Source organism: Rhamphochromis sp. 'chilingali' (genome assembly GCF_963969265.1).
Source record: "Rhamphochromis sp. 'chilingali' genome assembly, chromosome: 19".
Lineage (NCBI taxonomy): Eukaryota > Metazoa > Chordata > Actinopteri > Cichliformes > Cichlidae > Rhamphochromis > Rhamphochromis sp. 'chilingali'.
The window spans coordinates 15,708,684-15,729,597 of NC_137946.1; the positions used below are offsets into that span (position 1 = coordinate 15,708,684).

The 20,914-nt window shown below is 41.3% G+C and overlaps 4 protein-coding genes and 1 pseudogene across 7 annotated transcripts in view; 3 read left to right on the top strand and 2 right to left on the bottom strand.

The window, feature by feature from the left end:
- The window catches only part of LOC308386827 (uncharacterized protein), a 63,594-nt gene that overhangs the window by 16,606 nt on the left and 26,074 nt on the right, over positions 1-20,914 (top strand). The gene's annotated exons all lie outside the window — the stretch shown is intronic.
- LOC308386818 (uncharacterized protein) lies at positions 798-3,474 on the top strand. 2 transcript variants are annotated; one of them, XM_080866617.1, is made up of 5 exons: positions 798-942; positions 1,736-1,858; positions 2,558-2,768; positions 2,857-2,916; positions 3,335-3,474. In XM_080866617.1, exons 1-5 carry the CDS (start codon positions 816-818, stop codon positions 3,408-3,410), a joined length of 597 nt encoding a protein of 198 aa, XP_080722743.1. In that variant the 5' UTR covers positions 798-815; the 3' UTR covers positions 3,411-3,474. The 2 variants fall into 2 exon arrangements, with proteins under 2 accessions (XP_080722743.1, XP_080722744.1); XM_080866618.1 differs by having other exon boundaries at positions 801-942; positions 1,736-1,831.
- Positions 5,179-17,264, bottom strand: LOC308387010 (annotated as a pseudogene). The gene is made up of 19 exons: positions 15,451-17,264; positions 14,659-14,865; positions 14,446-14,556; positions 14,112-14,211; positions 13,064-13,131; positions 12,894-12,964; positions 12,720-12,802; positions 12,143-12,254; positions 11,886-12,026; positions 11,571-11,671; positions 11,222-11,387; positions 8,355-8,439; positions 7,314-8,264; positions 6,813-7,117; positions 6,611-6,719; positions 6,304-6,442; positions 6,036-6,201; positions 5,806-5,885; positions 5,179-5,573 (listed from the first exon to the last, which is right to left on the bottom strand). The product of its transcript is annotated as an uncharacterized misc_RNA (transcript).
- LOC308386823 (uncharacterized protein) lies at positions 17,335-19,230 on the top strand. 2 transcript variants are annotated; one of them, XM_080866625.1, is made up of 4 exons: positions 17,335-17,460; positions 18,159-18,369; positions 18,458-18,517; positions 18,936-19,230. In XM_080866625.1, exons 1-4 carry the CDS (start codon positions 17,370-17,372, stop codon positions 19,009-19,011), a joined length of 438 nt encoding a protein of 145 aa, XP_080722751.1. In that variant the 5' UTR covers positions 17,335-17,369; the 3' UTR covers positions 19,012-19,230. The 2 variants fall into 2 exon arrangements, with proteins under 2 accessions (XP_080722751.1, XP_080722752.1); XM_080866626.1 differs by having other exon boundaries at positions 17,335-17,433; positions 18,936-19,192.
- On the bottom strand, positions 19,792-20,876 carry LOC308386814 (U11/U12 small nuclear ribonucleoprotein 35 kDa protein-like). The gene has a single exon (XM_080866610.1). It carries the CDS (start codon positions 20,728-20,730, stop codon positions 20,023-20,025), a length of 708 nt encoding a protein of 235 aa, XP_080722736.1. The 5' UTR covers positions 20,731-20,876; the 3' UTR covers positions 19,792-20,022.

Consider the following 20,914-nt stretch of genomic DNA (forward strand, 5'->3'; position numbering starts at 1 on the left):
TTTCTTGGCTTGGTGTGTCACTTAACACTGCTGTGGTCAAATTTATTTTGCCATCATCACACTTGGTACTGTGCAGCCACCCTTGCAAGACATTTAAACGCATTAACTTTGGAAACAAGGCTTAGCTCGGCACTTCTAGCTTACGGGTGGTGATATTTTATGCCTGTCTGTCAGCAAGACAAACTACCAAGTCAAGCTTGGTGGACAGGTGAAGCGAATCCAGATCACTTTTATTTTAAATTCAAAAACAGATCGTTGGCTTTAGTGGAGAATGGAGTCTCTGGCCAACTTTCTAGTTTACTTATTACCTAGTTGAATCAGTTTTTAAAAAATGGTCATCCAGCCTTTATTTTAATAATATTACTTATAAAAATTCTCATTTTGGAGCATATTCCCTTTTAAACCTGTCTGACTGAACTCACGGACCAAAGTTTCAGCATTCTGGTACTTCATCTGCTTTATTGTCCCAGCTGGTTACTGCTCTATCTGCCAGCCACCGGTGAACAACAGAACACCATGACTACTGCAGTAAACAAGCTTTAAGAAGCTCTTTGTATAAGCGGGCACACAAACACTCACAGTGCAGAGAAATATAGGAAGTAGAGGGTAACACGGCAGAAAGCTTATGTGTTTTTTTAAAGGAAGGTAAGCATTACAGTCACAATGCCCTCCATTTTAAATTTCATAGTTATTATTCTTGGATTTGGTAGTTTTTTTTTTAAATTAAATTCTGATAGTTTTTTTGTCTTACTTTTTAATGCATCTTTTCTAAAACTTTTTTAGGAGCAGACACCAAAGATTTAGAACATCGGGTGATGCCAGTGATCCAGGAACCAGCAGACAAAATGTTCTTTGAAAATGCCAGCCTGCAGCAACCACGTCGCCACCACGAATTCTTTCTGCGCAGTAGGCCCTACAGGGGCGAACCACCAACAGTGGCAGGTAAAGTCCTGCTGCTCCTTCATACCAGCAACAGATAAAGTTACTTATGCTCTCAAATCCTCCACTGTCAGCTTTAATCATCTAAATTAGTGTTTGTAAAAAAAGCTCAGTGGCAAAGGAAAAAAAGAAAGAAAGTTCAAAAACTGAAAAGAGTAAAACAGAAATAGAAACAATGTCCTAGTCAAGAAATAACAAAAGGATTCAAAATTACCGTCATTATTTCTGATCTCGCTTTAATCTCGGTGCACATCACTAAATAAACAGACAGAAATAAAACTTTGTTTTGTTGTCACAAAAATCAGGTCTGTGTGAATGATTAATTGTCACTGTCATTAAGCATATTTTATAGAATTTATATGCAAAGTAAACAAGCTGTGAAAAAGAGACCTAACTGGAAAGATTTCAGAAACTGTGAAACTTGTAAAATATGTGTACACACACACACACACACACACACACACACACACACACACACACACACACACACGTAGGAAAATATTTAGTATACACATCCAGAAATGCATATACTATTATATATTGTACATATATTTATTAGTTTCAGATGTAGCCATTCTTGTGTTTTGCTTGTTTACATTATTGTATTTTGCACAACTCTGTTGCTTGTGAAGCTCGCACACAAGAATTTCACTCACATGTGCTGTACCAATGTACCTGCACATGTGATGTGACAATAAAAGTGATTTGATTTGATTTGATTTAACTGGAATCACTCCAAAGTAGTGGGTTAAAAAAGGGGAACAAGAGTCAACAGTCTACGTTTCACCCTTTTTAGGATTCCTCCTCTACCCGGACACACCTGCTAAGATGGAGACCACATCACGTGAGGCTTTCTGCTTCAGGCCTATCCCAGACCAAGATCCAGGCAAAGGTCAACAGACTTGGCTCACCCTAGAGAGTAAACTCATCATGTCTGTATAAAGATAAGACTCATTTATGATGGCACAGTGCACGCAAGGCTGTGGCTTTCTGTTCAGTGCATGTGTGTGTCTTGGAAATGGTTTGGGCAGTGTGCTATGAGTGAGAAGGCAGAGATGGTAGAGATTATAAAGGTGATTTTGTGATTAAAGCTTAGATTAAAAAAAAACCCCTACACTGCCATTAAACTGAAAAACACTGTAATAAAGTATTTAATACCTCAAATAGAACATAAGAAAGACCATATAAGGTTAAATGTGAAAATGCTGTTATAGACACAGAGCATCTGGAGGAGTGATATTGTTTTCTCTGCTGTGCAGTGAAATTCCTGCCACTCTTACTCACAGACACAGGATTGGATTGCCCTCAGCAGTAATTATTTGTGTATGTGTTCCCGTGTCCTTCACACAGCTCTGCGACATCCAAAGCAAATGATTTATATTCATAAGAACATTTCATCTCATTTATGTATAAAGTATTATTCTCTCAAGATTAAAATGAAAAAAGCAAATAGTGTAATACATGTAGTATGATCAAGAAAGTAAGAAAGTTTATTTATGGAAAGTGTGATTACTGTTGATGAAATTCTGCCTTTAGCAAAGTTCTGATTACCCTTCAGCAGGCTGTAACACACAACAGGAATCTCACCATTCTCCTCCTGCATCCTCATGATAAACAGGAAGAGGAAACAGACGCGAGGACAGAGAAGTGAGAGGGAATGAGCAAGAAGGCAACCGTGATCACATGTCAGCAGCAGCAAAAAACGAACAGGAAACAGCCCAGATGCAGTCTCAGTATCAGAAAGACTTCCCTCCCCCATCCTCCTGCCACAGGAGGCGGACACCTGCTTTCCCGCAGCCTGACAACATTGGCATTAACCCTGCGTTCAGGTGAGAGCAGGTTTATCATCATCACAGTGTCCTTCATGTAGGGAGCAGCTACTCTGTGTCTGCGTGCTCTGATTCTTCTGATTCACAGGATCAACTTCAGCACGGTCCAAAGAGAGACTTACCCAGGCTGGCCCATCGTGAATGTCGGGTACGGTGGAAGGCAAAGACCAGCTAAGCATGACTTCTAAGTGGCAGTGGAAATCATCTTGCATGTTTGCATACATGCATGATTAATATTAAATGTCAAAGTCATATTTAACAAATGCTTGAAATTTGTCTTGTCCCAGCATGTATTCCCAATAATCATACAGTAATAAACACAAACCAGTGGAAAAAAGCCTCAGTTTTCAGTGTGTTTGACGTATATGTGTTTGCACTAACTTCATTGTCTCTTCGTATAAATAACACTACAATTGACAGCTTACTACTCAGAACATACTTGGAAATAAAAGTTGGTTCTACCTCTTGTTTTTTTCTGGTACATTAGAGAATTACCTTTTAATGAAATAAGAGATTCATTTCCCGTCATCTTTCATATTGATGACTTCAGAAATACTTGTGCACAGTTTAAGAATCCACCCAGTGACCCATAACCGAAAGCTGATTGACCTCACTGGGCAGGACCGAGGATCAGATGGCTGAGTAAGAGCTGAGTAGCTGGTCAGGGACTTCATCTGCTCTGCACTACCCGACTCACTGGACCCTCTACAGTTTGCATACCGCCACAACAGGTCCACTGATGATGCCATAGCCCTGACACTACACACTGCCCTGTCACACCTGGAGAAGAGAGACACGTATGTGAGGATGCTGTTTGTAGATTACAGCTCAGCATTCAATACCATCGTTCCCTCGAAGCTGGACAGGAAACTGCAGGATCTAGGACTGAGCAGCTCCCTCTGCAGCTGGATCCTTAGCTTCCTGTCTGACAGACGCCAGGTGGTCAGACTGGGCAGCATCACCTCATCCCCCATCACACTGAACACTGGTGCTCCACAGGGGTGTGTACTGAGCCCTCTCCTGTACTCACTCTACACCTACGACTGCACAGCCACTAACAGCTCCAACATCATTGTGAAGTTTGCGGACGACACTACAGTGGTGGGTCTTATCACCAACGGTGATGAGACGGCTTACAGGGAGGAGGTCAGCGCCCTGACCCACTGGTGTCAAGACAACCATCTCACCCTCAACGTCGCAAAGACAAAGGAGTTGATAGTGGACTTCCGGAGGTGCAGAGAAGTACACACCCCCATCACCATCAACGGCGCTGCTGTGGAGAGAGTGAGCAGCTTCCGGTTCCTTGGAGTACATCTGGCTGAGGATCTTACGTGGTCAGTACACACAAACAAAACAGTGAAGAAGGCGCAGCAGCGCCTCTTCTTTCTCAGGAGACTGAAAAGATTCGGCATGAGCCCCCGGATCCTCAGGACCTTCTATCACTGTGCCATTGAGAGCATCCTCACTGGATGCATCACCACCTGGTATGGCAACAGCACCGCCTACAACTGCAAAGCTCTCCAGCGAGTAGTGCGGTGCTCTGAACGGATAATTGGAGGTGAGCTTCCCTCCCTCCAAGACATCTACAGGAAGCGCTGCCTGAGGAAAGCGGGGAGGATCATCAAGGACTCCAGTCACCCCAGCCATAAACTGTTCAGACTGCTTCCATCAGGAAGGAGGCTCTGCAGCATCCGGTCCCGTACCAGCAGACTGAGAGACAGCTTCTTCCACCAGGCCATCAGACTGCTGAACACGTCATAGACACCTCAGCTTCACTACTGGAACTTCAACATTATGCACTCCACACTGTATATAAATGCCACTTGTTTTGCACATATTCAACTCTGTATATTTTATATATTTTATTATTATTATTATTATTATTATTATTTTTTTACTATTTAATTTGTAAAAATGTGTATACACACACACACACACACACACACACACGCTAGAAAAAATATTAGAGCCCAACCTGATTCCCTCACTGTGAGAGTCACAGCATCCTGTCAGTGTATGTACTCCCTGATTAATATGGCAAGGAATGACTTATTTGAATGCCGCTTTTTTCACATCTCTGTAGGTCAGTCTTTTTTAGCTACACCACAGAACTCTCAAATGTGCATTTATCTTGTACACAAAACCCTCACAGCTATACCATACCATCGACAGTCAGCTGTGGACACTCTCTTTCAGCATTTGGTTGCTGTGCACTACGTTTCATTTTGGAGTCATGAGGGACATGTCTCTATTTCTATGTCCAGGACCAAAATATGTTGGTTGTAACAAGCGGTTATTTGAGTTACTGTTGCCTAATAAAATGGGTGGTAAGTGTATAAAATTATCTAAAAAGACTGAATGTCAAATGCTATCCAAGTTACAGGTGCCTGAACACTCTTGGGACAATGCATTACAAAAACATTCTTTAATAAAACACTGAAACCACAACAGCTTCTGCTCCACGGTGAATAACTTCTTACAAAAATTGTGAACATGCTTCACTTCATTTTTCTGTACAGTTCCATCTGATACACATGGTACAGTATCAAAAGGGTTTGGAAAGGTGAAACAAATTCTTCTATGTAGTTTATTTAAAAAAGAACTTTTGCTGCGTAGATGCATCTAGTCTTGTTGTTCTAACAGCATAACAATTATACATAAAGGTTGAGCAGGTGTGCTCTTTAGCTCTGCTCCAGATTCATCATTTTCTGAAAGCCTTTACATATCCTCCACACTCCATTTATAGGCCGCTTCCTGCACAGCCTTTTTATCCTCTGGTAGCGTTTCTGTTCAAAACCATTTGACCTGCAAGACACAAATAAAATAACCCTATTAATTATGATACGACAAGCTAAAAGGCCAAAGACAATCCATTCAATTAGGCGCAAATTTAATATAGACGTGGAAAAAAATGATCACAATTTCTTTACCATTAATGTGCAAAATGACAAACTGATGTGTGTATTAAAAACATTCAATATTAAACTACAGTTCTGTCCTCAACAGTTTTCCTCTGTCACCGATGCACAAACTCTACCTGTCAACTCCGTCCCAGCGGTACCCCGGTGGAATATTGAACCGGTTTGGAGGTGGAGCAGGGCCTTTATATCGAGGTTTCTCTACAAAAATCAAAACAAACATACAAATAAATAAAAATACAAACAGTAGCAAAAGCAAAACTGCTGCTATTTAAAAGCTTCTTACAAGGATTGACCTGGTGAAATAAAATAAAGTCATAAATAAAATAAAACATATGTAATGTTAAACATCTTGTGTTTTTGTGCCACGGTCCTTTTTACGCCTGAGCATTGCAGCCATAGGATCGCCTTCTCTTTCCTGTTCTCTCAACATGCGGTCAAGATCCTCAAGTGGCTTAAGGGCTTCGCGCAGCGCTTCCTTAAGTTTCTGGTGATGCATCTGGATCTGTGCCAACCTATACATACATTTTAACATAAACCATTGAACCACTTTTATAATTTTTTATGTGGATATAATCACATAAACTGTGATATTTGAAATGATCATGCACATTTACCCTTTTCCCCACTGAGCGTATTTCTTGTCTGTTGCCGCTTTTTCACCAGCTTTCTTTTTCTGTTCATTTCTCTCTGAATCCAGATCCCTCCTTTTGCCACTTTTGTCTCTGAAAATCGTCTGAGCGTTACGCGATTCATCTGGTCAAAGGGGATGAATGGGTAAGTATGTAGAAACTTCATTATTTAATTTTAGGACTAAATAAAATACGACAATATAGATGATAAGCTGAAATGAGATGCAAAGCTGTATGAAGCTCTTCAATCAATGGGTGTAAAAAAATCTTAAGAGAGAAAAGTTGATGAAACCTTCAAGTGGCTGATTGTGTTTTTCTCTGCGTCTGTTCTCCTTTTGCTCTTTCCTTAGAATGTCCACAGAAACCAGGCCTGCCTTTCCACCAGATAGCATCCTTTGGCCCTGGTTATAAAAAAAAAAAAGACAATTGAAAAATATAACATTTGAGTGAAATCAGATTTGACATTAATCTTTGTTCCAACACAGTCTGCTTACCTGTGACTGGCCTGGCCTACGAGGTGGTGACAAATCTCCATCCGAGTCCCTTCCACTCGGTGGCTGCCCCCTGGGTGGAGACTGGTCAGAGTCTGAGCCCCGTTTAGTTTTTGAGGGCCTCCTTGGGGGAGATTGGTCGGAGTCTGAGGCGTTTCCCTTCAGGGGCCTTTTCCTCGGGGGAGACGGATCCGAGTCTGAATCATGTCTATTCTGACCCTTCTTAGCCACCGCTGACCGATGAGGATCCGGTGAGCGTTTTTTACTTAACAAGGATGAGCTGAGCTTGCTTTTGTTGGAGGCTGAATCTGACAAAGACACAGTTAATTTGTTAATTTTCATTTTGTAATGCCTTTTGAACAAAAATTAAAGATTTATTATTAGATCAAGCTATGTCTTTAAAATAAATTTCAATTCAAAACTCATGTTAAATGGGTCTCTGCTTTTTACTTTTATTCATATGCCACACCAGATTCCACTTTACAATTTAAATGGATCACTCACCTTTACTTTGCATTTTTTCTGACTTTCCTGAACACTGTCTTGGTGGTGACAAGTCTGGGGAGTCATGGCGTCTTCTCCTGGGAGGAGAGACATCTGGAGAGTCGTGACGTCTTCTCTTGGGAGGAGAGACATCTGGAGAGTCATGACGTCTTCTCCTGGGAGGAGAGACATCAGGAGAGTCGTGACGTCTTCTCTTGGGAGGAGAGACATCTGGAGAGTTGTGATGTCTAGTCCTGGGAGGAGAGACATCTGGAGAGTCATGACGTCTTCTCCTGGGAGGAGAGACATCTGGAGAGTCGTGAGGTCTAGTCCTGTGAGGAGAGACATCAGGAGAGTCGTGACGTCTTCTCCTGGGAGGAGAGACATCTGGAGAGTCGTGACGTCTTCTCCTGGGAGGAGAGACATCTGGAGAGTCGTGAGGTCTAGTCCTGTGAGGAGAGACATCTGGAGAGTCATGACGTCTTCTCTTGGGAGGAGAGACAACAGGAGAGTCGTGACGTCTTCTCTTGGGAGGAGAGACATCTGGAGAGTCATGAGGTCTAGTCCTGGGAGGAGAGACATCAGGAGAGTCGTGACGTCTTGTCCTGGGAGGAGAGACATCTGGAGAGTCATGACGTCTTCTCCTGGGAGGAGAGACATCTGGAGAGTCGTGAGGTCTAGTCCTGGGAGGAGAGACATCTGGAGAGTCATGACGTCTTCTCCTGGGAGGAGAGACATCTGGAGAGTCGTGAGGTCTAGTCCTGTGAGGAGAGACATCCGGAGAGTACTTCCGACTTCTCTTTGGTGGAGAGATGTCTGGAGAGTCATGCCGGGTCTTTTTGACAGGAGAATCCTGTCCTCTTCTCTTTGAAGACAACTCGGGTGAGTCATGTCGACCTCTGCTTAATGAGCCAGCCTCTGTATTTTGATGTTCTTTTCCATTTCCTTCCTCTGTGTCATCATTTTGATCCACTTTTAGGAGAGGAAGTAAAACTATAGTAAACAACAGTCTTAACTTAATATTGCACAAATCCCCCCCTACTTCTGTGACTTCTTATTTACCTCCAATTGCTTTCCATCTGTTGCTGGTCCTAAAAACTTCCATCTGTTTCACTTCCTCAGGTCGATCATCAATCACCTCAGCAATCTGAACAGTTAACAAGAGATTAAGTTTTAAAACAGAACTTGTTGACATAACAAAATTACCCAAACTACAAGCATACCCATTTAATACAATAGATTAGATTTCAGCATTAAGTAAATGGCCTGTATTTGTATAGCGCTTTACTTAGTCCCTAAGGACCCCAAAGCACTTTACACGTTCAGTCATCCACCCATTCACACACACTGGTGATGGCAAGCTAAATTGTAGCCACAGCCGCCCTGAGGCGCACTGACAGAGGCGAGGCTGCCGGTGTTCCAGATCTACTGGCGTTTAGATCTACTGGCGTTTAGATCAACTGGCGTTAGTCGAACAGATGTGTGGCAGACTTCCGTTTCAGGAGCTGCTACCTACAGACTAGCAAAAAAACGCCAAATGTGTCATCTGTGACACTTGTGAGGTTATCTCAAACACACTCCGTCAGTCTTGATGCTGTTGAACAACAAAATGTTTAAAAATGTGGCGAGTTTACCTAGGGTTATCCTCATGCGCGACGCGATCGCGAAAACAGCAAACAATTAACACCATGCCGATGTTGTTCACAGGACAACAAGAGTAAACGATCGGGAGACTCTTGTTGTCGTTATCGTTCCCCTCACACGGTTTGTTTCTCCGAATTCAGCGTTTTTGCTTCACAACTAAAGCGAGCAGTTTACTTTGTGTGCACTAACATGGACTCGAGTCAACCAGTGCCACCACTGGCCAAGTGCCACAGCCTACAGCCAGATCAACTTGTGACACACATCTGCAGCACGTCTGAATTCGTTTCATGCACAATACATTTGTACCTTTCAATTGTGTCTGTTTGTGCGTCATGCAAATAAACCTTTGAAATGAATGAAATGACACTAATATTTCACTAGTTTTGTAACATCACATGTCGTTACCGTAGTCTGTGTCTTTTCTCTGCGAACAAACATTTTAGAGTTGGTTGTTATATACAGTCTGTATAAGTGTGGTTAATCTAATAAACATTTGTAAGGAGATGGCAGTTACTGTGAATGTACAGCAGTTACACAGTGATTAGTAATAAACAGTAAATGGCCTGTATTTATATAGCGCTTTACTAGTCCCTAAGGACCCCAAAGCGCTTTACATATCCAGTCATCCACCCATTCACGCACACATTCACACACTGGTGATGGCAAGCTACATTGTAGCCACAGCCACCCTGGGGCACACTGACAGAGGCGAGGCTGCCGGACACTGGCGCCACCGGGCCCTCTGACCACCACCAGTAGGCAACGGGTGAGGTGTCTTGCCCAAGGACACAACGACCGAGACTGTCCAAGCCGGGGCTCGAACCGGCAACCTTCCGATTACAAGGCGAACTCCCAACTCTTGAGCCACGATCGCCCCAGTCAAACAGTCAGACAATGACCCTGACTTTCTCATTCAGTCTTGTAGATTGAATGCACCTTCTGTGGAAAATGGTACCACACAGTGTGTGTGGACTTCCCCTGTGCAGAAGGCGACTACAAATGTTGTGGGTGCTAAATAAACAGAAAAAAGTGATCCCTGTTGTCTTTGCTTACTGATTGTTTTCAGTGTTGACAAGCCACATTGCTGCCATTGCATCTTTCAACATGTTTGTGGGTAGATTTGGATGTACCAGGGGTAAGTGCAGCCACTCAGCCTCTACTCAATGTCATCATAGCAAGTTAATCTAGTAGTAGGCTATGGTAGGCTTGGTACTTGGCCACAGGTGGCAGCAGTGGACTGACCTCCATTTGAAACTGCTCCAGCTGCTGTGTGATAGTGGATCTGCTACAAATTGAAGATCATATGGAAGTTTTGGAAATTAACCCTTGTATTATGTTGAAAAACAAAAAAGTGACATTGATTTTGTTGCGGGTCATTTTGACCCATACTGTGTAAATCCACTCAGAATTGTCAAGAAACTGCAATAAAACAATAGCACCTTTATTTTCCATCAGATAAACATGTAGAACACAGACATACAACAGTGACTTTCCATAACTATTTTAGGAACAATTTGGTTTTTTGTTCTTACAAACACGTATTTTGAACTTGCCCAACGTTCTCAGTTTTTCAATGCTCAACATTTTCGATTTTGTCCACATGATGGACAGAATGTAACTGTGTGCTTTCTGCAGATGTACTTCTTGTATTTCTCACAAAAAGTGCTTGTTTTCAAACAGGAATCTTCCTAACTAAGATTTAAAACAAAAGATTTCTACGTCTCCTCCAGTCTCACAAACAGAACCAATCGACACACCTGAGTCACTGACTTTCTTATATCCACTCACTCTCACTGGCTCTGTTTATTACTAATCACTGTGTAACTGCTGTAAATTCACAGTAACTGCCATCTCCTTACAAATCTTCATTGGATTAACCACACTTATACAGACTGTATATAACTACCAACTCTCCAGCCATGTTGATGGATTGCCTATATTGGCTGGAAATATTAATTTCCAGAGAAAGGACACAGACAGACGATGCTTACAGGATGTGATGTGACAACACTAATGAAATATTGACGTGTCATATTTGTCCAAGGCGTATTTCATTGTTATGGAAAAAGAGAATATTAAAATCATGATGACCAATTGGAGCAGTGATTTCTATGACTTTGTGTATATAATTTGGAATTTTGTACAAATGTAGGCCAATAAGGAATATATGATATCATTTCATTCTTTTCAAACAGACACAATTGAAAGGTACAAATGTATTTTGCATGAAACACTGGGTTTAACAAAAACAACAACATTATCAGTACCCTCAGGTGAGGAAGTACCTTGTTCATGTGTGGTGGCAGCTGGGGACCTATGAAGCCAACACTGTTGTGAGGCATGGTGGCGATGGTGCCTGGGCTCACCACCGGCTGGGGAGATGCCTGACCAGATATGCCAGCGTTATGGTTCAAGTGGCTGTAGTCCCCAGTTTTTCCCACATCTGTGCACCTGATGACATGGAAAAAAGAATATTAACCATGACAAAGCATCAACATTATAACATTAGGTTATAATAATACATTTTCTACAAGAAAAGTGAGAATAAACATGTCTACATTATTAAATAATGATGGGAAAAGTTCTACTGAAGGAATAAGCCTAGAATGTTTAAAAATACCGATGTTTACTCACTTGATGTAGAAGAGGACATAGGCCTGCTGGTTGAGAACAGTGCTAATGTCACTGACTGACACGGACGAGTCATTCATCTGAAACCACTGCTCATTGCTGGCCTGTGAGACAGAATGAGAGAGATGTGACACAGCAGATTCAGTTTCTGAATTGAATTTGAGCTAAAAAGAAGAATCTTATGGTTATATAGGGGTCTTTTTTTTCTTTCTTTCAATGCATACAAAGTAGTTTTCTGCTGAAATGTGTTGTTTATGGTGTTTGTTTGTTTGTACTACGCAACAGCAGCATTCAAACAGATTCGGGCACAGCCAGTACCTTAATATAGCAGAAATAGTGTCCAGTATGACAACTCAATCCAGAGTGAACCAGCACAGCATACAGCCTGTAGAGCTGGGGCTCCCCGTGGGACTGCGACATGAAGGGCCGCAGATCCAGATGCTCCAAATACTTCACATCCTGATGACCACCAAACAAAAAAATTCAAACATTACATGCAAATATCCTGTTTTATAATAAAACAAAGCATCTGTCATGTATCTTTATGACTTAAGCAGACACTATTGGCCATTTGCCTTTGTGATTTTGCCTCCACTGAAGTCTGCAAAGCGTTTGAGTGAGATGGTGAGCACATTGGCGCTGCGATGGATTGTAAATCTTTTTGAGGCCGTTACCATTTTGTTGCACCTGAAGGAAACAAACATTCAGCTTGTTGACAAAAATCACACCTAAACACTAAAACTCATCATGGTTTGGCATCTCTTTGCACATATTCAACTCTGTATATTTTATATATTTTATTATTATTATTATTATTATTATTTTATTTTATTTTTTTACTATTTAATTTGTAAAAATGTGTATACACACACACACACACACACACACACACACACACACACACGTAGGAAAATATTTAGTATACACATCCAGAAATGCATACACTATTATATATTGTACATATATTTATTAGTTTCAGGTTGGCCATTCTTGTATTTTGCTCGTTTGTGTTGTTGTGTTTGCACATCTCTGTTGCTTGTGGGGCTCGCACACAAGAATTTCACTCGCATGTGCTGTGCCAGTGTGCCTGCACATGTGATGTGACAATAAAAAGTGATTTGATTTGATTTGATTTGATTTGATTTGACTTACTTGGTGCATTTATAAGCATTTTCGCCACCCAGCTGTTCTGGCTTGACAAACTGCTCCAGAGCTTTGGAGACATTTGGAGCAGTCTATATGAACAGAGAGAGAGAGGAAAAACCTCACACTCCATAATGCAGAGAATACATAGTAGCAACGTCACTTTGAATGTTGTCCAATTACCTTAATTTCCAGAGTGATATCCAGAAAAGGGTCAAATGTATCTGAGACAGCTTTGCAGTTTAAACATTTAACTGAAACAGAAATCAGTGCTATGAGTATCACACAAGCTGTAAGACATAAAAAGACAAATAAAAGAAAAATAAATCAAACCTTAAAAAACAGTGACTTACCTCTGGATCTTAGGTACCCGCCAAACACTTGATGGATGAAAGAGGTTGCCTGCGTTTGCCTGTCCAATCTATAATAAAAAGATAAAGCACAAAAGTTAACTAATAAGGACAGTGCAACAATTAACTGACTGACCATTTATTTTTTAGCATTTTGGAACCAGACAATCACTTTACAGTATTCAAGTAGCAGAAAAGACAATAGGAGGAATTGGAGCACGATTAATTACTTAAGAGGCCATCTGCTGCTACACGGGAAGAATTGATTTGATGAGAATTGACACTTTAGGTTCTTAAAAAAATAAATGAATTAATAAATTATTTTTAGGAGTCTAACAAGAAGCACAACACTCAGCCCAGTGCATCTGTTAAACGTGTAGTTTTGGTTAAATGTGCACATAGACTTCGAAGCTCTATAGTAACACATAGAAAAACCTGGATTTTCTGAATTTTGCTGCTGCAATAATAGCACTAATGCCATTAGGGTGAATAAGAGATGACCTGAGGGGTTGAGTGCTCCTGCTCACACTGCTTACCCTGTTGCCTCAGAAGAAATCTATACTAGACACTAAGTCTGGCAGCTCTCTGCCATAATCCCAGACACCTGTTTTACTACACGTTTAAGCCGCTTCTGATCTTTTCAAGCCCTGTTACCAAAACAAGCTACCACACCCAGTGTAAGAATACTTTCTGTGTTGGAGCAGTCAAGTTCATTAAAAAACTTGATATAATAATGAGGTATTATATCAAGTGGCTTGCCTAGTATGTAAACTGAGGTGTCAGTCAGGCAAGAGACTGAGGAATCTGCATTTCTGAAAAATACTCTCAGCAATTGAAGCATTAATAGTTAAAAGGAACTAGTATAAACTGCACTTCCTGAAAAACAGGATAAAGGATTTATTTCATATTCTCCTACTGTCACGGTGTTACCTCTACGTAGCTAATTATGGATCTTACTACATAATAAAAAGCAAACACTGTCAAGCCCAAGTAAAAATATTTTTGTGTGTTTAACTTGTTTAGAATGCATGCAATGTAAAATGACACTCACTTGGTTCCAGGTAAGCAGGACCTTTGCATAGCATCCACTGTGCACCGCAGGAATTCATGAGCATCTTCCTGGCTTCCATAGCAGAAGTGGTTTGCAATCCCTGTGTGAGGGGAACGAGGAAAAACAGAACCAAAAAACAAAGCAGGAGGTGAATTATTGTAAAGGATACCACAGTTAAATGCAAGTTTACACTTATTTAAAAACAGAATTCAAAATCCCTCCAGATTATTTCCCTCCAAAATTACAAAAGGTAAACAGTCACACAGCGCCTCCTATCATTAAAATATAGGTAAACACTTTGCACAGAGCACAGCAACAACAGTCATCCACTTACACCCAAGCTCATTGAGTACACCAATGGGCTTAATGACATTCCCAGAGTTGGTAAAAACCTGAATGATGTGGTTTTGCATGGTACACATCATACAGAACCCTGGCTCATGACCTGCAGCAGAGACAGAGACAAAATACTGAGTGAGTAAGGAGTGATACAATGTGAGAATCAGCGCAGGACTGCGTAACACCACTGTTGGTGAAATAAACTTACATGTTTTGGAGTGCTCCCGCGTCAGCATGTAGTTTGCTAAAGGAGGGGTGTAGCTGAGACACTGCAGGGCTGAGTTGAGGAAGCAGGTGTTCCCCATGTTCTGGAGGCCTGCACCAATGAGGTGAACCTGGGCCCAATTTAGGCTGAGCCGATCTGGTGAGAACAGCACCTTCTGGGGCAAGTCAATTCCATCGCCACTGCTGATCACTGACACACAGAGCCACAATTATTACTAAAAATCTGTTTCAATACATTTTAAAAAGGAGATAATTTAATGCCACCTTACTTATACAACCACACACTGGCACATGGCAAAGTCATGTCAGGACATCACAGTAATAGCTACAACTATTAACAGTTATATAATGTGATTCTGGCCACTGTGAAAAACTCCTAAACAGCCTCAGGAAGAAAGATAGGACAATTTGCCTTCTCCTTTGTTTCTGCTAAACAAGTTGGGCTGCCGGTCTTTATATAAAAACAGCAATTGCATCACGAGCTGAAGTGACTGATCATGCAAAGCTGGATGCATTACATAACTGGATGAATGAACGGAGAAGGGAAGCAGCAACACAACACCCACAAAAGCAGTTGTCAAACTTGTGTGAAAGCAGAAGCAAAAAGATTAGCTGTACGTTACTAAAACCAATTCTGACAAATATGGGTAAATAATGGCTAAAAAGTGTGGTTCCATATTTGCTAAAACTGGTTGGAAAACTATTCTGTCTGACAATAAAAATCTTCAAACAGCTTAAAAAGACATTTTGAAAAAAAGCCAGGCTTTGCTCTGACCTTGGTCCTTGGGCTGGTCCTCAGAGGAGGGTGTACTCTGAGGACCAGCCCCTTGGTCCTTGGGCTGGTCCTCAGAGGAGGGTGTACTGTTGTACACAGCAGCTCCAGGTCCGAGTCCGGCTGACTCGTGGTCAGACTTTTCTGAAGATCTGTCAACTATGGTCATTGTTCATAGCTGCATTAGGAACATAGACACATACGTTTATGAACTGAAAACAAAACAAAACAAAAAAAACAACAACAACTCATTGTTATTTTGGAAAAAGGGAAAGGGAAAGAAAACTTAAATACTACATCAATCCTACACTGGTTAGGTAGCAGTACAGTGAGTTTGGACAACAACAACTAAATACAAAAGCCACATTAACAGATTATACCCAATTTCGCTGTGCAAAAAACTGCACAATGACAATAAAAAGCTCCAAGTCTCTTATAGCTTATAGTTAAATAACGCTATATTAAACACTGCCCTCATACCATCGCCTAAACTTTCAGCAAACAAGTATCAGAAATTGTGTTAGATTGGATGATTTGTTTACATTCAAAAACAGACTAGCATAAGTGAGAGCCAAATATTAGTTTTTGACCGTTTGTTTTTATTTGAATCATCTTGTCAGATTCCTTTTAAATAACAAACACCAGTAGACAAGAGTAACTTTCGACATCTAATTTAACTCTGTCCAACTAACAAACTTAAAATATCGACAAAAATTAGTGTTTAGAAAACTCAAGAGGGGAAATGCCAGATAACCCACTCGACCGAGGAAATTTCCAAGTCGGAAGCACGTTTACAACAGAAGCAGCTGTTCCCTCCCACCTGCTCTTACAGAGTGGCTCACATTGGCTAAATGACGGCTGCTAGGCCTTTAACACGCAGCGTCGCAAAACCTCAAGAAAACACACAAAAAACCCTGATCATATCAGACGGAGAGCAAGTTGAGAGCTTACCAGTCTTGTCGAATTCCGAGATGGACTGACGCGCACTTAAAGAAGATGCAAAAACCATGGAAACCACATAAACATATTTGTACATTAACATAAAGCTGTTGTACACACACACACACACACATATGAAGAGAGAGAGAGAGTATGCATAGTATGCAAACGGCTACCAAACAGCCATCATAATTCGTCATACAATGAGAACAGAACAAATCAACAATTGTTATAAACACTGTTATAAACACTGAAAAGTTATAAACACTGAAAAGAGTAAAACAGAAATAGAAACAATGTCCTAGTCAAGAAATAACAAAAGGATTCAAAATTACCGTCATTATTTCTGATCTCGCTTTAATCTCGGTGCACATCACTAAATAAACAGACAGAAATAAAACTTTGTTTTGTTGTCACAAAAATCAGGTCTGTGTGAATGATTAATTGTCACTGTCATTAAGCATATTTTATAGAATTTATATGCAAAGTAAACAAGCTGTGAAAAAGAGACCTAACTGGAAAGATTTCAGAAACTGTGAAACTTGTAAAATATGTGTACACACACACACACACACACACACACACACACACACACACACACACACACACACACACACACACACACACACACACACACACACACACGTAGGAAAATATTTAGTATACACATCCAGAAATGCATATACTATTATATATTGTACATATATTTATTAGTTTCAGATGTAGCCATTCTTGTGTTTTGCTTGTTTACATTATTGTATTTTGCACAACTCTGTTGCTTGTGAAGCTCGCACACAAGAATTTCACTCACATGTGCTGTACCAATGTACCTGCACATGTGATGTGACAATAAAAGTGATTTGATTTGATTTGATTTAACTGGAATCACTCCAAAGTAGTGGGTTAAAAAAGGGGAACAAGAGTCAACAGTCTACATTTCACCCTTTTTAGGATTCCTCCTCTACCCGGACACACCTGCTAAGATGGAGACCACATCACGTGAGGCTTTCTGCTTCAGGCCTATCCCAGACCAAGATCCAGGCAAAGGTCAACAGACTTGGCTCACCCTAGAGAGTAAACTCATCATGTCTGTATAAAGATAAGACTCATTTATGATGGCACAGTGCACGCAAGGCTGTGGCTTTCTGTTCAGTGCATGTGTGTGTCTTGGAAATGGTTTGGGCAGTGTGCTATGAGTGAGAAGGCAGAGATGGTAGAGATTATAAAGGTGATTTTGTGATTAAAGCTTAGATAAAAAAAAACCCCTACACTGCCATTAAACTGAAAAACACTGTAATAAAGTATTTAATACCTCAAATAGAACATAAGAAAGACCATATAAGGTTAAATGTGAAAATGCTGTTATAGACACAGAGCATCTGGAGGAGTGATATTGTTTTCTCTGCTGTGCAGTGAAATTCCTGCCACTCTTACTCACAGACACAGGATTGGATTGCCCTCAGCAGTAATTATTTGTGTATGTGTTCCCGTGTCCTTCACACAGCTCTGCGACATCCAAAGCAAATGATTTATATTCATAAGAACATTTCATCTCATTTATGTATAAAGTATTATTCTCTCAAGATTAAAATGAAAAAAGCAAATAGTGTAATACATGTAGTATGATCAAGAAAGTAAGAAAGTTTATTTATGGAAAGTGTGATTACTGTTGATGAAATTCTGCCTTTAGCAAAGTTCTGATTACCCTTCAGCAGGCTGTAACACACAACAGGAATCTCACCATTCTCCTCCTGCATCCTCATGATAAACAGGAAGAGGAAACAGACGCGAGGACAGAGAAGTGAGAGGGAATGAGCAAGAAGGCAACCGTGATCACATGTCAGCAGCAGCAAAAAACGAACAGGAAACAGCCCAGATGCAGTCTCAGTATCAGAAAGACTTCCCTCCCCCATCCTCCTGCCACAGGAGGCGGACACCTGCTTTCCCGCAGCCTGACAACATTGGCATTAACCCTGCGTTCAGGTGAGAGCAGGTTTATCATCATCACAGTGTCCTTCATGTAGGGAGCAGCTACTCTGTGTCTGCGTGCTCTGATTCTTCTGATTCACAGGATCAACTTCAGCACGGTCCAAAGAGAGACTTACCCAGGCTGGCCCATCGTGAATGTCGGGTACGGTGGAAGGCAAAGACCAGCTAAGCATGACTTCTAAGCGGCAGTGGAAATCATCTTGCATGTTTGCATACATGCATGATTAATATTAAATGTCAAAGTCATATTTAACAAATGCTTGAAATTTGTCTTGTCCCAGCATGTATTCCCAATAATCATACAGTAATAAACACAAACCAGTGGAAAAAAGCCTCAGTTTTCAGTGTGTTTGACGTATATGTGTTTGCACTAACTTCATTGTCTCTTCGTATAAATAACACTACAATTGACAGCTTACTACTCAGAACATACTTGGAAATAAAAGTCAGTTCTACCTCTTGTTTTTTTCTGGTACATTAGAGAATTACCTTTTAATGAAATAAGAGATTCATTTCCCGTCATCTTTCATATTGATGACTTCAGAAATACTTGTGCACAGTTTAAGAATCCACCCAGTGACCCATAACCGAAAGCTGATTGACCTCACTGGGCAGGACCGAGGATCAGATGGCTGAGTAAGAGCTGAGTAAGCATTTGATTCAAATTCCTGAGTTGCATGTATATGGAAAAAGGAGTAAATGTGTTTGAATACTGAGTTTTCTTCCCTCAAGTATAAATCTTGCACAACACATCATTACCAACTCTGAAAACAGGGGTCACATGAGGCTACACTGGAAAACTACCCAACTTGGGAAATCTTAAACATGTTGCAACACTTTGACAAACAGTAACACCTTAGATTTCAAAACAATGACGAATTTTATTGTTTATGATATAATCTGATTTACTTTTTTTTTTTTTAAAGAAATGGAGCTGACAATGTGCTCTTAAACTTATGCTTTTTTAAAAACAAAACAAAACTGCAAACTCATTTTACATTGTGAGTCACATATAGCCTTTGACCTTGAGTGGGCCGGACCAGCGAAACTTCCCTTTCTGTCAGTGAAAAGAAGTTTACTACACATTTAATCCCTGGAATATCTTAATATCAGAAAAAGAAATGCAGTTTTGTTTGTCTCAGTTTATCTAAATGATAAACAACATTCTGTAGTAAATGGGGAAAAAAGTCTGTTGGGACTTAAATTGCAAGAAATAAAATTTGAATTGTATATGTGGGGTAATAATATTTATGATAACTGTATAAAAGTACAGTTCCGATTTCCCAAAGCAATCCAATTGGACTCTTAAGCAGTGATTCTGGCTGCTGGCGCTCATGTTTGACATGATGGATGTAAGTCTCATTTGGCTGGACACCACCCGTATTGTAATTTTTTCGCTAGAATAAAGACTTGTAAAAAAAAAAAAAACCCCCAACAAAACACAACAACCCTACTTTGTCATTCCTGAGACTTCCCTGAGAAGAACTGAATATGACAGCCACAGGCAGAGTCCTGATTACCATACAGTACAATCTGAAGAATATCAGCATACAAAAAAGTAACCTTTCACACAAACAGTTATCCAAGTCACACACTCATTCACTGTCCTCCTTTGAAAGCTGAAGTGCTGAAGTGCAGCCACATGCTTCATCTCCGGTCCCGGTGCCTGCTCCTGTCTCCGTGCCTGCGGTCATCCCACTCTCGGCCTCTGTCCCGGTCATCTCTCCTTCCTCTGTTGCCCCACTCTGCTGTTCTGTGTCGGTCCCGATCGTCTCTGGCTCTCCCGCTTGGTCTGTCCCACTCCCTCCCTCCACCACCACCACCACCTCGTTCCTGCACCGGGTCTACCCCGAGATTGATGGGTTTACGGAAAGGCCTGTCCCTGCCGCCGAACCGCAGCTGTCCGGATTCCTTTTTCCCTCCAAGCCCGCCGCCGAGCCGCCGCGGCACCCATCCTTTAAGAGTCCTCTCTTGCTCAAAATCCACGAACACTTCATGCTGGTCGACCACCAGCTTGTTGGCGTCCCGGCGGGCCCGGACCACAGATCGCTCCTCTTTGTACTCAATGAAGGCATATCCTTTGGAGAAACCCGTGACAATGTCCCGGACCAGCCGGAGCCGCTGGATGTCTCCGTACTTAGAGAACACTTTGTGTAGTTTATCTTCGGTGGTCTGTGGGTTCAAGCGGGACACAAAAAGCGTGAGCAGTGGGTCTCCAACGACGCCTTTGTTGGGCTTGTACCGGGCACCCATGGCCCTCCAGACCGCTCGATCATGGGGTTCCACGTCTGTGCCGTCGATGCTACCAGCTTTCAGCGGGTCGTACACCTTCGCTATCGGACTCCAGTCAGCCATTTTAAACTAGAACGATGGCACAGGAGACTGGCGGGCTTTACAAACAGTTTTCAGGGCTAATATTTCTCTGCATTAGTCGCCAATTACGCGTTAAACCACACCAGTACCGCTGAATCTATTCACTCTTCCAAGTGCATCAACAAAAACATTCCGTAATGAAACGGGGTCCAGTGTGTCACATTTT